The 19,782-nt window shown below is 42.5% G+C and overlaps 1 protein-coding gene across 3 annotated transcripts; it reads left to right on the forward strand.

Moving 5' to 3' along the window:
* Positions 1 to 1,563: 1,563 nt before the first annotated feature.
* Positions 1,564 to 13,883, forward strand: RBM17 (RNA binding motif protein 17). 3 transcript variants are annotated; one of them, XM_027739952.2, is made up of 12 exons: positions 1,564 to 1,663; positions 3,679 to 3,819; positions 4,980 to 5,096; positions 5,967 to 6,133; positions 7,974 to 8,068; positions 8,617 to 8,673; positions 10,397 to 10,538; positions 11,912 to 12,063; positions 12,577 to 12,650; positions 12,967 to 13,065; positions 13,382 to 13,454; positions 13,600 to 13,883. In XM_027739952.2, exons 2-12 carry the CDS (start codon positions 3,697 to 3,699, stop codon positions 13,701 to 13,703), a joined length of 1,203 nt encoding a protein of 400 aa, XP_027595753.1. In that variant the 5' UTR covers positions 1,564 to 1,663; positions 3,679 to 3,696; the 3' UTR covers positions 13,704 to 13,883. The 3 variants fall into 3 exon arrangements, with proteins under 3 accessions (XP_027595753.1, XP_027595752.1, XP_039239423.1); XM_027739951.2 differs by having other exon boundaries at positions 1,565 to 1,663; positions 7,971 to 8,068; XM_039383489.1 differs by lacking the exon at positions 1,564 to 1,663 and adding an exon at positions 2,426 to 2,481 and having other exon boundaries at positions 7,971 to 8,068.
* Positions 13,884 to 19,782: the final 5,899 nt, after the last annotated feature.

Here is a 19,782-nt window from a genome sequence, read left to right on the forward strand (position 1 = left end):
CATCATATGGCAGGGACATATCTCTAAACTCAAGTCTGTTTCCCCAAATCCTCACAATTCAGCTGTAATGATATTTCTTCCCTCCTCAGCAGCAACACGGGCTCTTAGATCTGAAAAGTCCTTAACAATAATTCAATTTCTGAGCGTGGGACTAAAGAGGGGTTTGTTATTGCTGTCACCAACGGGATTTGAAGTGTTTTTCTTTAAATGAGTTACATGGAGCATCCGTTTGGCATTGAACCATCCCACCAAAATAAACTTTACTTTCTGTTTATTATTGTTTGTCTCTAGCTTCATGATTCCATATACCTCCTTTAAAAAGGTTATTGCAGGGAATACCCTAGAGACCTGATGAATGTCGTGTGCAGACTGTGAGAGGAATAACTTTCATCTCTTTTGATAGGACAAGAGAGAACATCTATAAACTGAAAGAGGATGGGGTTAGATGAGATATGGGGAAGAAATTCTTGATTGTGAGGGTGGTGAGGCGCTGAAACAGGTTGCACAGAGAAGTTGTGCATTCCTCTTCCCTAGAAGTGTCCAAGGCCAGGTTGGACAGGGCTTGGAGAACCTGGGATAGTGGAAGGTATCCCTGCCCATGGCAGGGAGTCGGAACTGGATGATCTTTAAGGTCCCTTCCAACCCAACCCACTCTGTGATTTTTTGAGAGTGCAGATCACACACCATGAGGACTGTGAAAACCCAAAGGAATTTGGGGTTCGCTATTCTTCTTTGGGTTCTCTCTGTCAAAACAACGTGCTGTGAAGTCCGAGGGGGGAGCAGCCTTCCCACCGCCTCCTCCACTGCCTCCATCTGGGGACTGCATCCTGCATCTCCCCTGGGCACTGGGCTCCCTCCCCAGTCCCATACTGGTTCATACTGGATGGAGGGTCCCATACTGGTCCATACTGGGATGGAGTGTCCCGTACTGGTTCATACTGGGATGAGGTGCCCCATACTGGTTCATGCAGGGAAGGAGTGCCCTGTACCGGTTCATGCAGGGAAAGAGTGTCCCGTACTGGTTCATATTGGGAGGGGGTGCCCCATACTGGTTCATACTGGGACGGAGTGTCCTGTACTGGTTCATACTGGACGGAGTGTCCCACACTGGTTCATAGTGGGATGGAGTGCTCTGTACTGGTTCATACCGGGACGGAGTGTCCCATACTGGTTCATACTGGACGGAGTGTCCTGTACTGGTTCATACTGGACAGAGTGTCCTGTACTGGTTCATACCGGACGGAGTGTCCCATACTGGTTCATACTGGATGGAGTGCCCTGTACTGGTTCATACAGGGAAGGAGTGTCCTGTACTGGTTCATGCTGGACAGAGTGCCCCGTACTGGTTCATAGTGGGAGGGGGTGCCCCATACTGGTTCATGCAGGGAAGGAGTGTCCTGCACTGGTTCATACTGGGACGGAGTGTCCCGTACTGGTTCATACTGGACGAAGTGCCCTATACTGGTTCATAGTGGGACGGAGTGTCCCGTACTGGTTCATACTGGCACGGCGGGGGTGTGTGGGCAGATCATCGGTGCCGCTCCCTCCTCCCGCCGCCAGGGGGCGGCAGCGCGGCGGCGGCGCGGGGCGCAGTGCGCAGGCGCGGGACGGCCCTTCCCGGCGGCCTCAGCGCCGGCTCATGGCGGCGGCGGTGCCGGGACGGGTGAGCGGCGGGTCCGGGCTCGGCTTCGGCCTGGGCGGTGGGGAGGCGGCACCGGAGTCCGCAGGGTGTGGAGAGGCAGGGCGCGGCGGGTGGAGGGCGGACGTACCCCGCTCAGCGACGCCTGGGAGGGGTCCGGGCCTGTGTGGAGCGGGGGGGGCGGTCAGGGCCTGCCCCCCCGCCTCGGCCCCTGTGTCCGTAGAGTGCTGGACATCACAGAGATCGCAGCCCAACCTTTCTTTTAGCCTGGGTGCAGCTCCTTTGTCGCTTCCCCGCGATGACTGCACCCTGCCCCCATCCATCCATCATTGTCCATAGAAGGGAACGGAGCTGGGGAAGGGTCTGGAGCAGCAGGAGCGGCTGAGGGAGCTGGGGGGGCTCAACCTGGAGAAAAGGAGGCTCAGGAGGGACCTTCTCGCTCTCTGCAACTCCCTGACAGGAGGGGGGAACCAGGTGGGGGTCGGGCTCTCCTCTTAGAGAACAAGGGACAGGATAAGAGAACAAAGCCTCAAGCTGCGTCAGGGGAGGTTTAGACTGAACATTCGGAGGAAATTTTTTCACGGAAAGAGTGATTAAACACTGGAATAGGCTGCCCAGGGAGGTAGTGGAGTCCCCATCCCTGGAGGTGTTTAAGGAACAACTGGACATGGCACTCAGTGCTCTGGGCTGGGTGACACGGTGGGGGTCAGTCACAGGTTGGACTTGATGATCCCACAGGTTTTTTTTCCAGCCTAATTGATTTTGTGATTCCCCCACAGTGCATCCTGTCTCCTCTAGAAGAGCAGCACTCTTGCTGCCTAAATCCTGCTCCCCTGTGGCAGGTGGGAACTCCTGCAGTGCCCTGTGCTCACCCTGTGCCCTGTAACCCCCTCTGTGGCTCATTCCCTGTGCCCATATATTTAATATCTCCAGGGAGTGCAGCCACCTACTTTTCTTGCTCTAAACTCCTTTGTGCTGAGCCTGGTTGTTCATATTCCACTGCAGGATTAAATTGTTGTGTTTTGTGGTTGTTTTTTTAAAAATTTGTGCTGAGCTTGCCACGTTTTGGTGTTGTAATTTATTCAGTGTCTGCTGCCTCTGAGACTTTTTCCACAGGTTTAAATGCACATAAGTTAAACCCACAGCAATAGCCATCTCCTGTACGTCAGGAGTTTCCCTCCCAAGTACCTGTCACATCTCTGGGATCAGTATCTTCCTGATGAATTTATAAGCTTTCAATGCAGGCTGTTAATCTGTGATGCTTGTAAATTAAGAAGTTAAAGTTTTGGGGTGAAGGTGCTGCAATCCAGACCTGTCAGAGGCTAAATAATGAGCTTACAGGTTGTGCCACAGGTGACAGACCTCACGTGACATTCAGATTTCTCTTCTTCTATCCATGTCAGATGCAATATCAGACAAAATGATATATTTCATGTCATGTTCTTGATGTTACCTGCCTAATTTTTTTTTATATATGTGTGTGTGTGAATTCTCTGTGTTTGAGAAGCCTTTCAATGTTGTAGAAATTATTACTTAATACTACTCTGCCAAGTCTGTTTAGTATAAAAAGCATGCTCCTTTATGATGCAAAAAATAGTGAAATTTAGGAAGCTGATTGCAGTGGTTGCATGTTTGTGTGGACAGTTTTTTAAGGTCAGCAGAAATAATAATTTGTGTTTGATTCAGAAATCTTGAGGCCCATGTGATGCATAATGTTGAATTTCTTTGTGAACCAGTGTTTGCTGTATAACTCTTTCAAAGCCTCAAATGATTGACATCTAATGGTACAAACATAATTTTGGGAAGTTTCCAGCACTTGTTAATGCTTGAACAGTTTTCATTACCTTTCAAACTCTTACTTTTTAATGCAGTTATGACTATTTGCTACCAACCAGAAAAATGTTACTACTTTAAATTTTCCCTGGCTTAGAAAAAAATATATGTGAAAATATGGTGTACCAACATAAGTAAATTAGTAGCAAATAACCTGGAAGTAGGTTTGTTGTGTCATCTGGAGTTTTTTTCCTTTTGTCTTTCAGTTTTAAATTGAAGAGAAAATGTCACTTTACGATGACTTGGGAGTTGAGACCAGCGACTCTAAAACAGAAGGCTGGTCCAAGAATTTCAAACTGCTGCAGTCTCAGCTGCAGGTGAAGAAAGCAGCTCTCACACAAGCAAAGGTATAGTCCCTTTGTGGTTTTGCTTTATTGTTATTTATGATTATTGCATATTATTGATCGGTGCATTGTGTTCGTGACCTTAGAATACCAACTTGGGGTAATTTTGCTGGGATTTGTCTGTGAGTTTGTAGCAAGGAACCCAGCAAAACTGAGCAGGGGAAAAGGTGAGATGTGTGTTTCTTGAAGTCTGTTAGAGGGTTTCTTGCAAAATTAAAACTGAATGAAGAGCTGATGTATGTGCTGCAAACCTCAGAGCTTTTAATGAACAGAGCCAAAAGCTGATCTTCAGATTTAACTATCAAAGATAGTGAGATTAAGCTTTTTTCTTTGTTCTAAAAGTAAATAAGGGTCATGCTGTGATTGATAGTTGTCACTACTGGCTATTGGTCATTCTTGGCATTTTGCATCAGATATTTACATGTTTGCATCAGTTTATGCTGCTCTTTAAAAGGCTTTCAGTGCTAAAGTGCAAGTCATCCTGCACTAGAAATTTTTACAGTGTACATGAGAAGGAGGAGTACAAGCAAATTCCTTGAGTTTAAACTCTGGCAGAACCGTTTTCTCTTTTTATTGCTGCAGTATTTCACCCTTTTTCTTTGAGCAGTGTTGATATTTTGGTTGAGGCAGGACACTGTGTTCTTTGTGGTGTGTAGGTTCTGTAGTGGGATTACTTAATTAAAAAAGTAGTAGCCAAATACTTAAGTAGGCACAGCATTTTTTCACTGGAATTACTCCTGATTTATGCTGGTGAAATTGAGGGCAGGATTTAGCTGATAATTGGAACAAAGTGCATGAATAAAATCCTAATGACTACTGTATCAGTTATATTCTTTGTCCATGTAACTAATGTACAGTGTATCCATAGACTAATGGAAGAATAGAATAGGATTAGAAAACTCAGAGTTCAGAATAGATTAATAGATGTTATCAGACGACAAATGTGAAGAACAGTAGGTCTTTGGAATAAAACTGAATCCCTTCTTAACAACCTGACTCGGTTTTAACTCATCTGAAGAGGTGGTCTGAATTTTTAGTGTGTGTTTCTGGTTCTAGTCTGAACCTGGGACCACTCACCTACCACTGCAAAGTATATCAAGCTGCTTTTTAGAAAACTGTTTTATCTTTTTTAGACATTTTGTGTTCTGGTGGTTTTTTTGCAGAGTCAGAGAACAAAACAAAGCACAGTCCTTGCTCCAGTGATTGACCTGAAACGAGGGAACTCATCTGATGAGAGGCAGATCGTGGACACGCCACCTCATGTAGCAGCTGGGTTAAAGGTAAGACCAAGGCAGCTAAAAAGTTAGCAAATGTTTTGGAAATGGAATTCTTTGACTGCAGTCTCTATTTTTATTTTTTCATCGTCATTCCTAGTGGTCAGAGAAGTGATTGTTTTCTGAAAATGTCGTCTTCTGCTCAGAGTTCTTTAGTTAATGAGCATTTCAATTTAATACAGACTTCCATGTGGTACAGCATGGAATTACCAAGGTTAATGTGCAGTTATAAAACAGTGTTCCTGGAGTATTTCTCCTGGACAGCTTCAAAGTACTTGGCAAGACACCAATTTGGTCAGGTAAATAATGACTAATTGTGATTGCACCAGAACTGGACCTGTAAAACAATCAACTGAAAAATAAAAGAAAAGCCACCTAACCTTTTAAAATGGATTTCTCATGGTGAGGAATGTAGAGAAACTTTCTCCCTGAAGCTTTTTCAAAGGTGATAGTTCTGAAACAGTTCTTTCAGATGAGAGGAGAACAGCCTGTGTACCTCTTCTGGTATCATATAGCAGCTGATGAAAAAGCCTGATGAGATTGTGTGGGAGGACCCTGGCAGATGCCTGCAATGGCAAGAAACTGTAAAACTTGTAATAATGAATTAATGGGGGTTGAAAAATTCTTGTCCATGAGGGTTTGCTGCTGCTTTGTGTTTGGCAAGGGGAGGGGGTGATTCATGTGAGGTAATGAGAGACTGGATGAAGTGTTAGTTTTAAGTAAAGCAAAGATTTCTTCTAGTCACAGTGGGATTAGGATGTTACCTGCCGTTATAGAAGTCAGGAATTGGAAGTGTTTAGTTCTTGGTTTCCAGCTGGATGTTGTTTTCAGATCTCAGCTGAACAAGCTCCTTTTTCCATTTTTTTTTTTTTAAAGGATCCCGTCCCTAGTGGTTTTTCTGCAGGAGATGTGTTGATTCCTCTGGCAGATGAGTATGATCCCATGTTCCCAAATGACTACGAGAAAGTGGTGAAACGCCAGAGAGAGGAACGACAGAGGCAGCGTGAGCTGGAGAGGCAAAAGGAGATTGAAGAAAGAGAAAAGTAAGGCTTTTGTGTGAACTCGTGGCATACTGACACTCAGACACATCAGTTTGTTTAACTTTATCCCTCCAAACGATTTCAGGGAAATTCTGAAAGGTTTAGTGAAGAACACTGTGCTTGTGGAAACAAGTGCAGTGCTTTAATTAATGTTTTAATTCTCTTGCTGAAGTCACCTAACAGTGCAAAAATTATGAGAATTATCAAGTTTGCAGCCTCTGGCTGAAAGGTACATGTCAGGTTTCTAAACTTGACATTTCTGTATTCTAAATTTACTTTGTTTCAATAATAGCAGCAATATTTGGCTGCTTCATGCATCACTGTCAGACTTTGACCTTGCAGGTATTTTTTAATATTAGATGTCAGTGTAACCAGAATGCAGAAAAACCTTTCAACGCTCAATGATAAAAAAATCCTTTCTGCTCCTAAATACTACAAACTGATTCAGGAATGCTTTCAGTTTTAAAGATGTAATTAGCAGAGTTTTTGAGAGTCATAGTTACATTTCCTTTTTTTGATACTCTGCATTCAGTTTAAGTAAGTTAATTATGTGTTTATTACTCTTTTGTCTCTGCACAAAAAAAAATATACTTATCTTTAATTACCTTAATACCCTTTCCCTGCAGTAAGAAATCTTTCTAATCATATTAAGGAAGTTGAATGCAGATTCAGTGTCTGATTGAAATAAGTGGTAAAATATCTTCAGGCAGAAGATTATCTTTGCTTAATTTAAGTGGAGTTAATAAACTATCTTTGTCACAGTACAAAGTTGGTGGAATTACAGATCTGTTGCCCTGTTTAGATTGTGGAAATTAATATTTCTAGTCATTTGGACTTCTCTGTCTTCTCTTTGTTATATGTTCATTGTTCTGATGGAGGAGGAAGCCTAAGGCTCTATCCCATTGGCATGTAAGACCTCAGAAATCTGGGATGTCATTCCCACAGCTTCAACACTGATTGCTCTGTAGTCATGTTTGTACTTGTGTGTAGGCCAAGAGTCTTTATACATAACATTAGAGAAAGGAAGTGAAAAATGCATAATGCATTCTGACTTCAAATTGGGGAAGCAATCTCAGCCAAACCTGCATCAGATGTTGCTTTGGGACAACAGGCTGTACATTTGTTTTGCATTCACAGGGTAGAGATCCAGAAATTTTGTGTGGTTCCACAGTATAGCTGTTTTTAGCATCTTGTAGCACAGTTCTGATGGCTGTGCTAGGAGTGAGATCTGATTTATGCAGCAAGCTATGCTCTTAACTTTTGGGAAAAAATACTTTTCCTTTTTCTTCTGAAGTATTAAAATGAGTGATTTCATGGTCACTTTAGATAACAGTTGAAGTGCAAACAATTCTTGAAGAATTCCTCACTTAATGTTAGAAGTTATGCCTGAATCTTACTTTAATTGCCAAAGATGTTTAGGCATGATGATTTTTTTAGTTGAGTAAATGATATGACTCTGTATAGCCTGTGGTGGAGAATTTATAAGGGATTCTGTCCAGAGCAGGGTGATTAATTAAGGTCTGTAGTCATTCAGTTAACTCTACTCTCTTTGAACTAGATTTATTCAGGTGCTTCCTCCTTTCCATACATTCTTCCTGACTGACTTGTAAGTGGAAAACAATCTTGCTTTAGATCCATCTTATGTTTTACTAAAAAATGCCCCATGAGGATAAAAGCAGAGAAACAAATAATAGAGGTGTTTACTTACACCGTCATGGGAAACATGGTAAAATGCCAGTTGGAGTGGGGCAGAATAATTCACACTGCAAAGGTGGGCTCATAAATTAAGGCACAGAGTTAACTTTGATGGTTTCTTATCCTAACTTACTGTGTCTCCTAGAAGACGTAAAGACAGACATGAAGCCAGTGGGTTTTCCAGAAGACCAGATCCAGATTCTGATGAAGATGAAGATTATGAAAGGGAGAGACGGAAAAGGAGTAAGGGAACTGCTTGTGGTTTTGATGGGGAGACAGGGGAGGAGGAAAAAGAGGGGTGGGGGGAATGCACAATCTCATTCCTGTTTCATGGATTCTGTGTTTCTTTTCCTCAGATGAGTCCACAGTTGTTTCTGAGCCTTTAGAATAAACCTGGCATTTTGTTACAGCATTACTGTTGTAATGCAGAAAACTGATTTTTTTTCTTCCGTGGAGGCAGGTGGCAGCTAAATTATTTGTGAAAAGACCTCTTTTTACCTTAGTTTGGAGATACCTGTGTTAAGTTTCTGCATGGTGTAGGTTCCAGGAGAGGAGTGAACCAGGAGATAAAATCAGGCTACGAGAATCACTGTTGAGTTTTCAGCTCATCGTTCCTGCTTTTGTTACTTCAGTGCCCTCAGAGCCAGTCAGATGATGTGGATCAGGGTGGTGAAATATGTCTTTGCATAAACAAAATTAAGCTTTATTCTCTTTCAGCAGCAAAGTTACAGTCAATAATTCAGGTCTGTTGTGATGTCATCCAAATTTGTTGCTTTCCTTTTTGCTCATAGGTATGGGAGGAGCTGCCATTGCACCACCCACTTCTCTGGTTGAGAAGGACAAAGAACGTGAGTACTACAAAATCCTCCTCTCTCAACCCAGCAGTGTTTATTTCTCACTCAGCATGCTATTCAGTTGAGTCTTCCTGCCTTTCCCAGAGGATTCTTTGTGGCAGCAGGACCTGTACTAGTTCTTTGTTGATGGGGGGAAGCTGTGGGGAACCTGTGATGCTGCTGTGCTTCACATCTCTGTTCTGAAGGACTCTTTCTGTGTTGCTGGAGAAGTGGTTTGGCGCAGTGGAGTGTTATAACCATGTTCAGTTACTTCTGATGTGGAAAAAGAAATGTCACAGGCAGGTTTCTCTGGGTAGACTAGAAGCCTCCACAGCGTGGAGAGGGAATTTTTCTGTTACCCTTTGCTTTAGGAAGTATTTTGTGAGTGTCTTTTCTGAAGGGATTATGCACTACAGACAGAATTTTGTAAGTTTTTCAGGGGTACAGTTCAGCTGGAGAGATGTGTGTGCATTGATGTTTCCCTCAGTGAAGATCACAGTTGTCCACGAGGTGGCATCATCTTGCCATGGGAACAAAACCATTCCCTTTTTTTTTCCCCATGTCTAACTGTTGTGTACTTTAAAATTAAAATAATTAGCAGTATGTTGTCTACTCTAAAAAATAATAAGAAAAAAGAATCCTAGGCGCACAAACTTTCCTTTGGGAGTCTTCAGTTTATTTATGAGAAGACTGGAATGTAAAAAAAAAAAACCCAAAGCTTAAGTGAGTAATATAATAGTGAAGGCATTTGACATGTGTAAACATTAAAAACAGAAAGAGAATGTTTTGAGTAAATAATTAAGAGCAATTGAGTGAAAAGTAAATATAGGCTGGAAATGGTACAAATATCCTGAGGGGGAGAGCTTTTAAAATGTGACATGATCCCACAAGGAAACCTTTGTATGGCTTCTTACTTGATGCTTAAATCTAGGCTGGAAAAACAAGAGAAAATATTGCTGTAGCAGAAATCCAAAAGTCCAGAAATCCATTTGCTGTTCAAATAGGATTTTTTTTCCTCATATGACATCCCCAAACTTTCACATCTGACCTTTTATTTGATAAGATCCAAGAATTCGTTCCCAAGAAAATATTCTAAAATGAAGTCAGTCTCACAGAAGTCCAAAAGACTTTTCAAAAGTGTTTCTGCATATTTTCTTTGGTGTTCTGTAACCTGTTTTTTTACATTTTTCCATTAGACTTGTCAGTGGAAGGTAGTTTAGCAATCTAACCAGTATAACTGAGATATCCAGGTATATCTCCATACCCCAGGAAGAGTTGCAGTTCAGAAATTCTCAGTGAGATGAGTTGCATTCATTCTTTTTAATAGACTGGTTTCTCTTCTGTGTAAATGTAAAGTGTATTTTTACTCACAGTCTTTGGGCCTGGAGCTGTGTACGTTGATCCAGTTTTGTTGTAATTCTGTTCCTCATGAATGGGCCTTCTCAGTTTTGCTTGGCCTCTGCCTGGATAAACTCATTGTAGTCCAGGTGGCCTCTTAATGCTTTTTTTCCTCCATTTAATAAGAGTTTAATAAATACATTTTAGAGTTGTGGGTATCTATATCCATAGGAAGATCCAGAATAACTCAAATCTTGTTTCTGAGAGTGAGAGAGAGGTGACAGGATGTTAAAACAGCACATGCAAAGGAAACATTCTTCTGATTTGGATTTATGTGGGAGGCTTTTATTCATAGTTTGTTGGGATTTTATTGAAAAAGCAGATTGTTTTTTTTCTTCAGCTGTAGCATCATTCCCATATGAAGAGGAGTCCAGACCTCGGGCACCATCTTCCAAAGCAGCAATTCCTCCTCCAGTGTATGATGAGCCAGAGAGGCCTCGTTCCCCCACAGGACCCAGCAACTCCTTCCTTGCTAACATGGGGTAAATGACTGACTGCTGCACATTTTGTGGAAAAAGGCATTGGAAGGTGGTGGAAACCAAAAGCTAAAATAGTTTGTCAGTGGAGAAGAACACAGCCCATGTATGTATGTGGTTACTCTGAGTGCAGAGAGTCCAAACTGGCAGGATACAGAAGAAAACAGTGGATTAACTGGATTGAGGGAAACACATCTGAGGTGGTTGCACTCCAGGCTGTGTTTTTAGTGAGTTCTGAAGCCACATTCCAGTTTAAAGTGTTTATGGTCTGTACAAGCCAAGTTAATGGAGTATACAGGAAAACACGGGTGGTATGTTAGTTCCTCTAGATTTCTTATTCAACTTTATCTTAAATTTGCTACATACCAGTGGGCAGATCATTTCAACTCTACTTTGTTTGTTCAGAAATTCAGAGCATGTTTGCCTGAATGTATCAGCTGTGGCTGCAAACCTGCCCATTTACTTTTCTGCCTTGTGTGTAAGGCTTGTGTTCCTACTGTGGCAACAAAGTGAAGATGAATCTATAGTTAAAAGCAGCTTAGAGACCTCAGTTTTGAGTTTGTTTTTCTTCTAATTGTCCAAAAAAAAGATAACCAAACTTGGTACTGTTGGACCAGTTTGTTTGTCATTACCACCTCTAGTTAGCAGTACCCTGGGACCTTCACTTTACTGAAGGAAGGGCTAAAAATCTGACCTACCCTGACCACACAATTGTCTGTTTATTCAATGACTTAGTGTTTAAATCTTTCAGCATTACACAGCCAGACTTCTTGGCCTTTTTTAATGTGTGTTTCAGGTACTATGCTTAGGAAATAGCCATGTAGTCACTGATCCTGCATTTCCTCTATTATCTTGTTTGCCCATTGATAAAATGGGGGTGACTGAGCATAGAATATTTACTGTGGTTTAAACTAGTACACCATGACATGTTTTTTGTGTCTGGACCTGTCAAGCTGTGGTCACCAAAGAAATGTCAACACCTGTAGGTATGTTTTCATTCTAACTATTCCTTCACTAGGAATTTCAAAACCTGTCAGTGGAGGTGCTTTTTGTAAGGTACTTACAAAAATGTACCTTTAAATAGCTGGGGAGGTTGCTGCCTCAAGATGCTCTGGAAAATTCAGAAAAATTAGACATGTTTAAATTAATACTGAGGATATCCAGATTTGTTGTAGGAAGGGCTAGTAAGGTCTTGTCCTCTGGAGCTTACACCAACTTGGAACTAATAGACAGTAGGTTGTAAATTGTAGAAGCTCTTGTGTTTTCTGTCTCTGTGTAAGGAGATTTTAGGAGGTAGAATATTTGAGCACTCGGGAGTAATGCAGTGCTACTGTTTTGTGGAAAAAACCTTTACTAACTGATGTTTTTTCTCTTTGCAGGGGGACAGTAGCTCACAAAATCATGCAGAAGTATGGTTTCAGAGAGGGCCAGGGGCTGGGAAAGCATGAACAGGGGCTCAGCACAGCACTGTCAGTAGAGAAAACGAGCAAGAGGGGTGGCAAGATCATCGTTGGCGAGTCTACAGAGAAAGGTAATTGTGTCCTACAACAAGTCTCTGAGAAATGAAGCTCCTGGATTTTTTTTTACCATCTGTCCTTGGAGAAAATACTGGAGTTGGAAGAATGGCTCATATTCGTTCTTGTGGAAATTATCTTCTTTATCTTGTAAAGTCCTGTATACGTTTTTTTAGCTCGGCCTGCCCACAGCACCTCTGCCTGAGCACAAGTGTTGGAAGTCAGGAGAGCTGATTTTTAGTTCTTAGGGAATCTGATGCAATTCTGAACTTAGGAGTTGTTTCCCCAAAAGAAGCAGTACGTTGTCAGTACATTGTCAGTGTTCTAACTTAATTCACATAACTAAAATTGATTTTTCTGCTTATTGTCCTTCCAAGTAGCTACAAGTTGTGAATAACTGTTCCCCTACAATATGAAACTACATTTTGTGGCTTTTATTCCATTTTTCAATCAGTAAGATTCTGATAAAAGTCCCCAGTTGAGCTTTAATCTTATCTTACCCACGATTCACTGTTCTGTCTTTGTAACAGAAACGGGCAAGAAAGCAGATTCCAACCCATTGACCGAGATACTGAAATGCCCAACTAAAGTGGTCTTACTAAGGGTAAGTTGGGAGCCAGAGAACATGTCTTGGTGTTGAAATGTTAATACTTATGTTCCTCTTACAAGACTCTGCATAGTTCAGAGGTTCTGGCCTGCACAGATGTGGTGCTTTGTGTTCTGGAGAAAATATGTGTATTCCTGAGATAAGTATTTCAAATTAACACTGCTTTAAATTGTGCAGTTCCCCTCTCTCCTCCTGTGGCTCTTGAGCTTTTAAAGCATCCATGGTCACAGTTCACAGGGCATCTCTAATTTATCTACACAACCATCTGCACAGACTCCACCCAGTGACTTGGGTTTATTCTTTTAACTTTCAGAACATGGTGGGTGCTGGGGAGGTGGATGAAGATCTTGAAGCTGAAACGAAGGAGGAATGCGAGAAATATGGCAAGGTTGGGAAATGTGTCATCTTTGAGGTAAGAGAGGATCTTTTTGGCTGCTCTGAAAGTAAAACTGGGCCCTTGTCCCTCACAACTGGTGTGTTACTGCCTAAGAGAAGGGACATAGATAAAAGATCTCTCAGGGTGCTTCACTGTGTTGGGATTCTGGATTTTCCTTATCTGTAAGATAAAAACTTTCAGTTCAGAATCTGGGCCAAAATCTCAGGGTACTGTGATTTTGGAACCTTTTTATTTTGTTCCCTTGACTACTTTTGCGAAGAACAGCACTTTAAAACAGTGGGCTTGCTACTGTTCTAATCACTTCTGGTTTGGGGCTTTTGTTTTGTTTCAGATCCCTGGTGCCCCTGATGATGAAGCTGTAAGAATATTTTTAGAGTTTGAACGGGTTGAATCTGCCATCAAAGGTGGGATCCTAAATCGTGTCCTGTGACCCTCAGAGTTACCTTTTGTAGAGAGATTAAACAGTCTCAGTGATTAGACTGTTCAGTTAAAGAGATGTTTACTTTATTGAATTGCTGCTTGCTGACGTGCTCTTGGTTTCAATTCCAGCTGTTGTGGATCTAAATGGAAGGTATTTTGGAGGCAGAGTCGTGAAGGCTTGTTTCTACAACCTGGACAAGTTCAGAGTGCTGGATCTGGCGGAGCAAGTTTGATTTTAAAAATCTGGCTCGAGGTGTCACTGTTTTGGCAATCACGTTTTCAGCAGTAGGCTGGGAATGAAGAAGAGAAAAGTAGCTTTCCCAGCAAACTGGAAACAAGCCTCATTGAATGGATTTTTCACATTCGTTGTGACCTATGTTTTTTTTGTAATATAAAGCCCTTTGAAAGATTCACATCTGTGTGGTTTTGACTGGCACATTTCTGCTTATTGCTCTGGGGATCCTGGGGTTTGTTGCGCTTTCAGATGACTTTGTTCTTTTGAAAACCCTCTGCTGAGGAGATGCTTTGTCTGTATTCCTGCTTTCCTTGTTCTGGTGCTTCATCGTGGAGTCCCTGTGCTGCATCCACGATAAGTGGGAAGCTTTGGACAAGGACTACGTGCTGTGATGCTTCTCTCCCCTGGTGGTATCTCCTAGAGTTAGAGCCTTGCTCTTCTAAGTCCTCATCTGCACACCAGTGATTTGGGCTCGTTGGACAGTTGGCAGTTAGTTTGTTCTCCTGACTCCAGGACAATACTTTCTATGCCAGGATGGAGACTAAAGCAACAAGGAATGAGTTTGTCTGTCTTCCCAGATCCAAAGAAAATCCATGTTTAAAAGGAAGGAGGAAGGAATTTAATGGACTGTTGGCAGGAGCTCTGTGCTGTCAGGCAGTCTGTGCTAGAAATACCCAGGCATAACTGATTACAGGCCCTTAGTGAAATGCTGTAGGTAGAACTGAGGGACACTCATTCCTATATCTGGCCAGGTATCAAATTCTCACTTCCTCCAACATCACACATAGGTAACTAACTTTGTTTAATCATTTCAAACCTGGCATTTGCTCTCTCTGTGTATATTTCTATATTTGAGGTCAAATACCATCGGGCTTAGGCCTCTTTTTTTTTCGTTAGTGCCTGTGGAAGTTTTCAAAGTAGGAGGCCATGGAGGGAAGTTCTCGTGTGAAAATCTGAAGAGTTGATAAACTGAACTACTAAACACTACAACTCTTTTATTTTTAAATAAATGTAAAATGCTACACAGCTCTCGGGTTTTATGTTTGCTTTTCTTTTGGGAACAGCATGTGACAAAGAGTTGGCAGGAGGTGGCTCTACAATGGTGGCAGCTGTCTCTCTGCCCCCTTGCACCCAGAATTGTGCAGATGCTGAAATTTTTGTGAGCTCTGAAGGCAATTTAGCTGTTTGAAAGCAGATGCTGGATGTCTTCTTCCTGTTACATTCATGTGTTGGGGGGAGGGTGTATAGACCTTTAGTTCAACGCTGTGAATATCTCCAGTTGCTGCCCTTTTATGAAGTTTTGGCTGCAGATCTCTATGACAAACCCTTGGTCTTGTGTTTGGCTTATTTTGTCCGCTTGTGTTCCACCAAACTCTGTACAAACACTCGCTTGTAAAACAGAATTTTTAAAAAAAGCCTTGTATTTTACCTACTGTGTGTTGGCTTCCTTACTCTGCTCTCTTGCTGCACAAGGCCTGCCCACAGAGTCAGGCCTTAATCCACCCCGAGGAAGAACCCTCATGAACAGAGGTGAGGAACAGGCCTGACTAACACCAAAACCACAGGACTTGGGGCAGTAAGAGATTCTACTGTTCTTAGTCTTCTTTTTGACCTTGAGCAACACTTGAAAGCCTTTGCTGCTCTGTAGTAAAACAAAGAGATTGGCCTGATATGAATGAGCATAGATTTACTTATAGGAGTCAGATAATTTGAGTGGCTGCTGTAAAGAATTAAGCAGTCATAGCAGATTTAGTATGATCTGAACTTGGCTTGAAATACAACTTGGCTTCAAGCAACGTGATTTATTTATGGCTCTTATTTCAGCAAATACCTTTGGGTGACTGGCTGTAAGCATTTCCTGAGGTGCACACACTAATTTTTGTGTCTTTAACCAGCTGTTCTGCTGTTTAATACCAGCTTTTGAGTTTCCAGTCTGATAACTTGGAGGTTTTCCATTTGCTGAGAATCACTTTATTGGCAACTTTTGCATCATTTTATTCCAAAAATCCTTATTGTGGTTGAAGACAAGGGTAACATTTATCCATGAAAACGTAAGGGAGAGGGTTTGTTCATTTAGTGTTTTGTGTAGGAGACTGATGCTATAAATGAGATATTTTTCTGTACAACAGGGTCACTGAAGCATCACAAGCAAACCTACTAAAGTGGTAGCAGAGCTACAAACCTGAGTTTCATCTCTGTGGTGGGTGCTTTACAAAGACATGGCACTGGAGCCAGGTGGCCTTGGGGTGCTGCCACAGCCAATACAAACAGGTACACAGGTGTGGAGACCTGCAAAGGGTCAGACACACTGACTGAGCATGGTCAGGTCTCACTCATCACTGATAATCTCCTTGGCAGGAAGCATTGTTTTGCAAATGTACATTCTCCCTGTTCTTCAACACTGTCATCGTGTTGGCTCACACTTCCTCAGGCATGGCTGTATCTTGCATGCCTTGAAAAATTTGCTTCTGAATTTATTTCTCTGCTGGAGAATTTGGGCTCCTCTGGAATCTTGTTACTGACTTCTATTTCTAGTAGTTTCTCATATGACTTTTTATCTAACACCTCCAGCTTTCCCTGCTTATACATCCATTTTTCTCCTCTGTGATTCATCAGTGCCCTTTCAAAAGGCTCAGCAGCACTTAATTTGGAGTTCTTTGCAGCCACCAAGTTTTGCTTGGTTGCTTGTCTTTGCATTCTGGAAATTGTGCAGCCACATCTTTCTGTAAGGTACATGCTGGTGACTCTGGTCTTAAGCAATAAGATTTTTGTTTCCTCTTTTTGTGTGGTGCCTTAGAAGGTTCTGATTTTACAGGAAAGGAAGAGGGTGATGGGCCGTTAAGAGCATTTGCCTTATTGGCACTGCAGGATTGGTTATTCTATTTCAGCCAAAGCGTTGGATGTCTTTCAGGTACAATTTACTAAAGTTAAACTTTAATTCCATGTTTTAAGTGCCTCTGCAAGTGCTGTGATTCTCTGTGTGCTGAATAATGTGCTGAATAATGTGCTGAATAACTGCACCTTCTCTCGGGCTAAGTATGAACTGTTCATTGCTTCTGGGAATCTGGATCAGATGTCTACTTGGAGAGGTTTGACAGTGTCCTGAAGGGAACAAGAAGCTGACAGGGACGTGTAGGACGTGTCAGCCCGGGGCTGAATGAGGTGCTTGGTGCATTAGCAATGCTGAGGTCTTAAGAGCATAGTGGCATCACCCTTTGCTGCCTTGTTCTCTTCCTAATTGAGAACATTGGCTGCTATTTTAACAGCAGGGATTTAGTGACTTCATTGCTTCCCTAATTGTTACAACCCCAAGGTGTTCCTGAGCAGTAGCAGCTATTTCAGAGCCCATCATTTAGCACACAGGTTGTGATTTATTGTACTATGTGCTTAGCCTAAGTTGAATTTCTGTTGGTTTATCACTTACCTCCTCCATGTCAGACTAAAATCTAATGAGCTGGAGCTCACAGGGAACATTTTTAACACTACTGTCGAAATCTAAGCTTGCTTTGCCACTGTTATGTGAAAGGTGAGAGCTGTTGCCCCAAAGAACTTGCTGTTTGAACACAGAGGGAGGTACAAGGAGTGTCTTGCCCAAGAACATGCAGAAGGTGGTTTGGAGAGTTGGGATTACACCCTCTTGCCCTGTACTTGCAACTATGCAGCCAAAAACCACATTCCTTGTGGTGCTGCTTTTTATTTTGACAACAGAAAATGGCAAGTTCTCTTATCCTTGAACTTTAGATTCTAAAGCAAATTCAGGAGGATTTGTAATTTGTGTGCTGCAGTCTGGGTAGGTGCTTGCTTTAGGAGGGGTTTATCTGAAACCAAGCTCCTGTGGTAGGTTTGAGTGTGTCAGGATATTTTACCCTTGTCTGCAGGAGAAAATAAGCATTTTAACCCCACATAGTTTTCTTAAAGGTAGGAGGACAAACATGGAAGGTTTCAAAGGGGTTCTTGAACCTCTCAGATCTTTCTTGCTCCACAAGCAGAAGTCTAATGAGGGAGTGAGTACTTTGTCCTTATAGCACTTGGTGCAAGAGGCCCTGAGCAAGACTCAGATCATCTTGAGTTGCTTTAAATCAAATCCCATGTTCGTGCCTGGGGTTGTTCCTCCCCAGGTACAGGACTTGGCCCTTCTGGTTGAGCTCCATGATGCTCCTGCCAGCTTCTTCCCAACCTCTCCAGGCACCTCTGGGTGGCAGCACGACCCTCTGGAGTATCTGCCACTCCTCCCAGTTTGGTGTGATCTGCAAGCATGCTGGGGGCACACTCTGCCCCATCATCCAGATAATTAGTGACAGTGTCTGCCAAACCAGTCATTTCATCCTAGAAGGTTATCAGGTTGGTCAAGAACAACTTCCCCTCGGTGAATCCATGCTGGCTGCTACTAATGATTTTCTTGTCCTTCATAAAAAACAGTGTTCAGGATTAGCTACTCTAGAATTGTAGAAATGAATTAAAATTCTCTGTTCCTTTTCCCAATAAAGCAGGAGCTGCTTATAATCATGGAGGACTTACTATGTTTCTTACAAGCACTTTCTGTACCAATAACTGCAGTACAGTGTGGTAATGATTGAGTCCTTAGGAGAATTCCTGCCCTTAGTTGTCCTTAAAGAGGAGTAGGGGTTGACTCTGTTGGCAGTGTGTGCTGTCTGTTAATTTGCTGTTGCTGAGCAGTGAGAGGATACAGCCAGGAGATTTGGCTTTCAGCTATGCTTATTTGTGGAGAGGTGGCTTTTCATAGATGGATTTGAGATTAGTGCCTGGGCTTGGGAATTTTTTTTGATGTGTCCTGTAGACAGGACTTCTAATAAAGGACTTCCCTCTTGCCCTGTGATGCTGTGATTTTATTCAAGCTGCAAGGCAGTTAAAGAGCAATCCCAGTGCCTTTATCATCCCATCAGTTTGGTTTATCCTCACACACCACCTCTGGCTTCTGGTTATGGCTGTGGAAGGGGTTTGCAAAGCCCAGCTGGAGATGGTCAGGCAGCTCCTGGCAGGACACATGACCCTTGACTGTTTGTTTAATATGTGAACCTCATCTCTGTCCCACTTTGGCCTAAAACTTCATTTCAAGCAAGTCTTTTTCACCTGTGATGTAGTTTAGTGGATAAATTCACCTGCTTTGCCTTGTCCTGACTCATAAAGTCACTGAATGGTTTGGATTGTAAGGGACCTTAAAGACTGTCTTGTTCCAACCCCCTGCCCTGGGCAAAGACACCTTCCACTCGACCAGGTTGCTGAAAAATGGACCTTTTCCTCAAAGGACTTTAGTGACATTTCCTGCCTCAGAAAGGATTTTTTAAGGATGCAAAACTTGGCAATTATAGGAGTTGCTCACAACACCAGCCAGCTCCAGAGCCTTTAACCCCTGGGCAACCCTAGATGTAATGATAGATACTCATACCTTGTGTCAGGAGCAAAGGATCCTCCTCCTCACCAAAGGATCTATGAACTCTGAAACTTTTTCTAAATGAGTGCTTAGGTTGGTACAGTTGCCTTTCTTTTTCAGCAGGTCAGTGGGATAGATGTGCCCACTTGCCTTGAATGCCCAGCATGATTTTACCTCTTATTTACTGCAAAAATACTTTTGTGTCCAGTTAGTGGCAAGGAGAAAAAAAATTACTGTAAAGTCTGCAGGACTTATAACTGCTGGAATGAAAGCTGGGCAAACACAAATTCTTCCACTTATGTTCCTCAAGAGAGAAAAATGGATGATAAAATCCCTGTCTGTGTGCCTGTGTTTGGTAACTTACCCAGAGTTGTGCAGTAGCTGACAGTAAATACAAATGTGATCCCGTTGTGAGCTGTGCTCCTTTAGGGATCTTGCTGTCTGTCTGTGTCAGGTGGGGCAGGGTCTTGCTCGTGGCTTTCTGTGCATGGGTGCAAACACAGCTTTCCATTTTAGTGAGCAAAGTCCTAATTGAATGGGGGGGAAGTGGGCACTGAAGTGGAAAAGCTGCAGTGGAAGAACACACACGAAAGCCAAAGGAAACATTGCATTAATTGGAGAAGGGATAGCCTGTATACTCCTGCAGATGTTTCCTCTCTTACCTGCTTTCTCTGATTTCTGATCC

The sequence above is a fragment of the Pipra filicauda genome, unplaced genomic scaffold (genome assembly GCF_003945595.2).
Source record: "Pipra filicauda isolate LSUMZ 115617 unplaced genomic scaffold, ASM394559v2 scaffold311_size1313980_pilon, whole genome shotgun sequence".
Lineage (NCBI taxonomy): Eukaryota > Metazoa > Chordata > Aves > Passeriformes > Pipridae > Pipra > Pipra filicauda.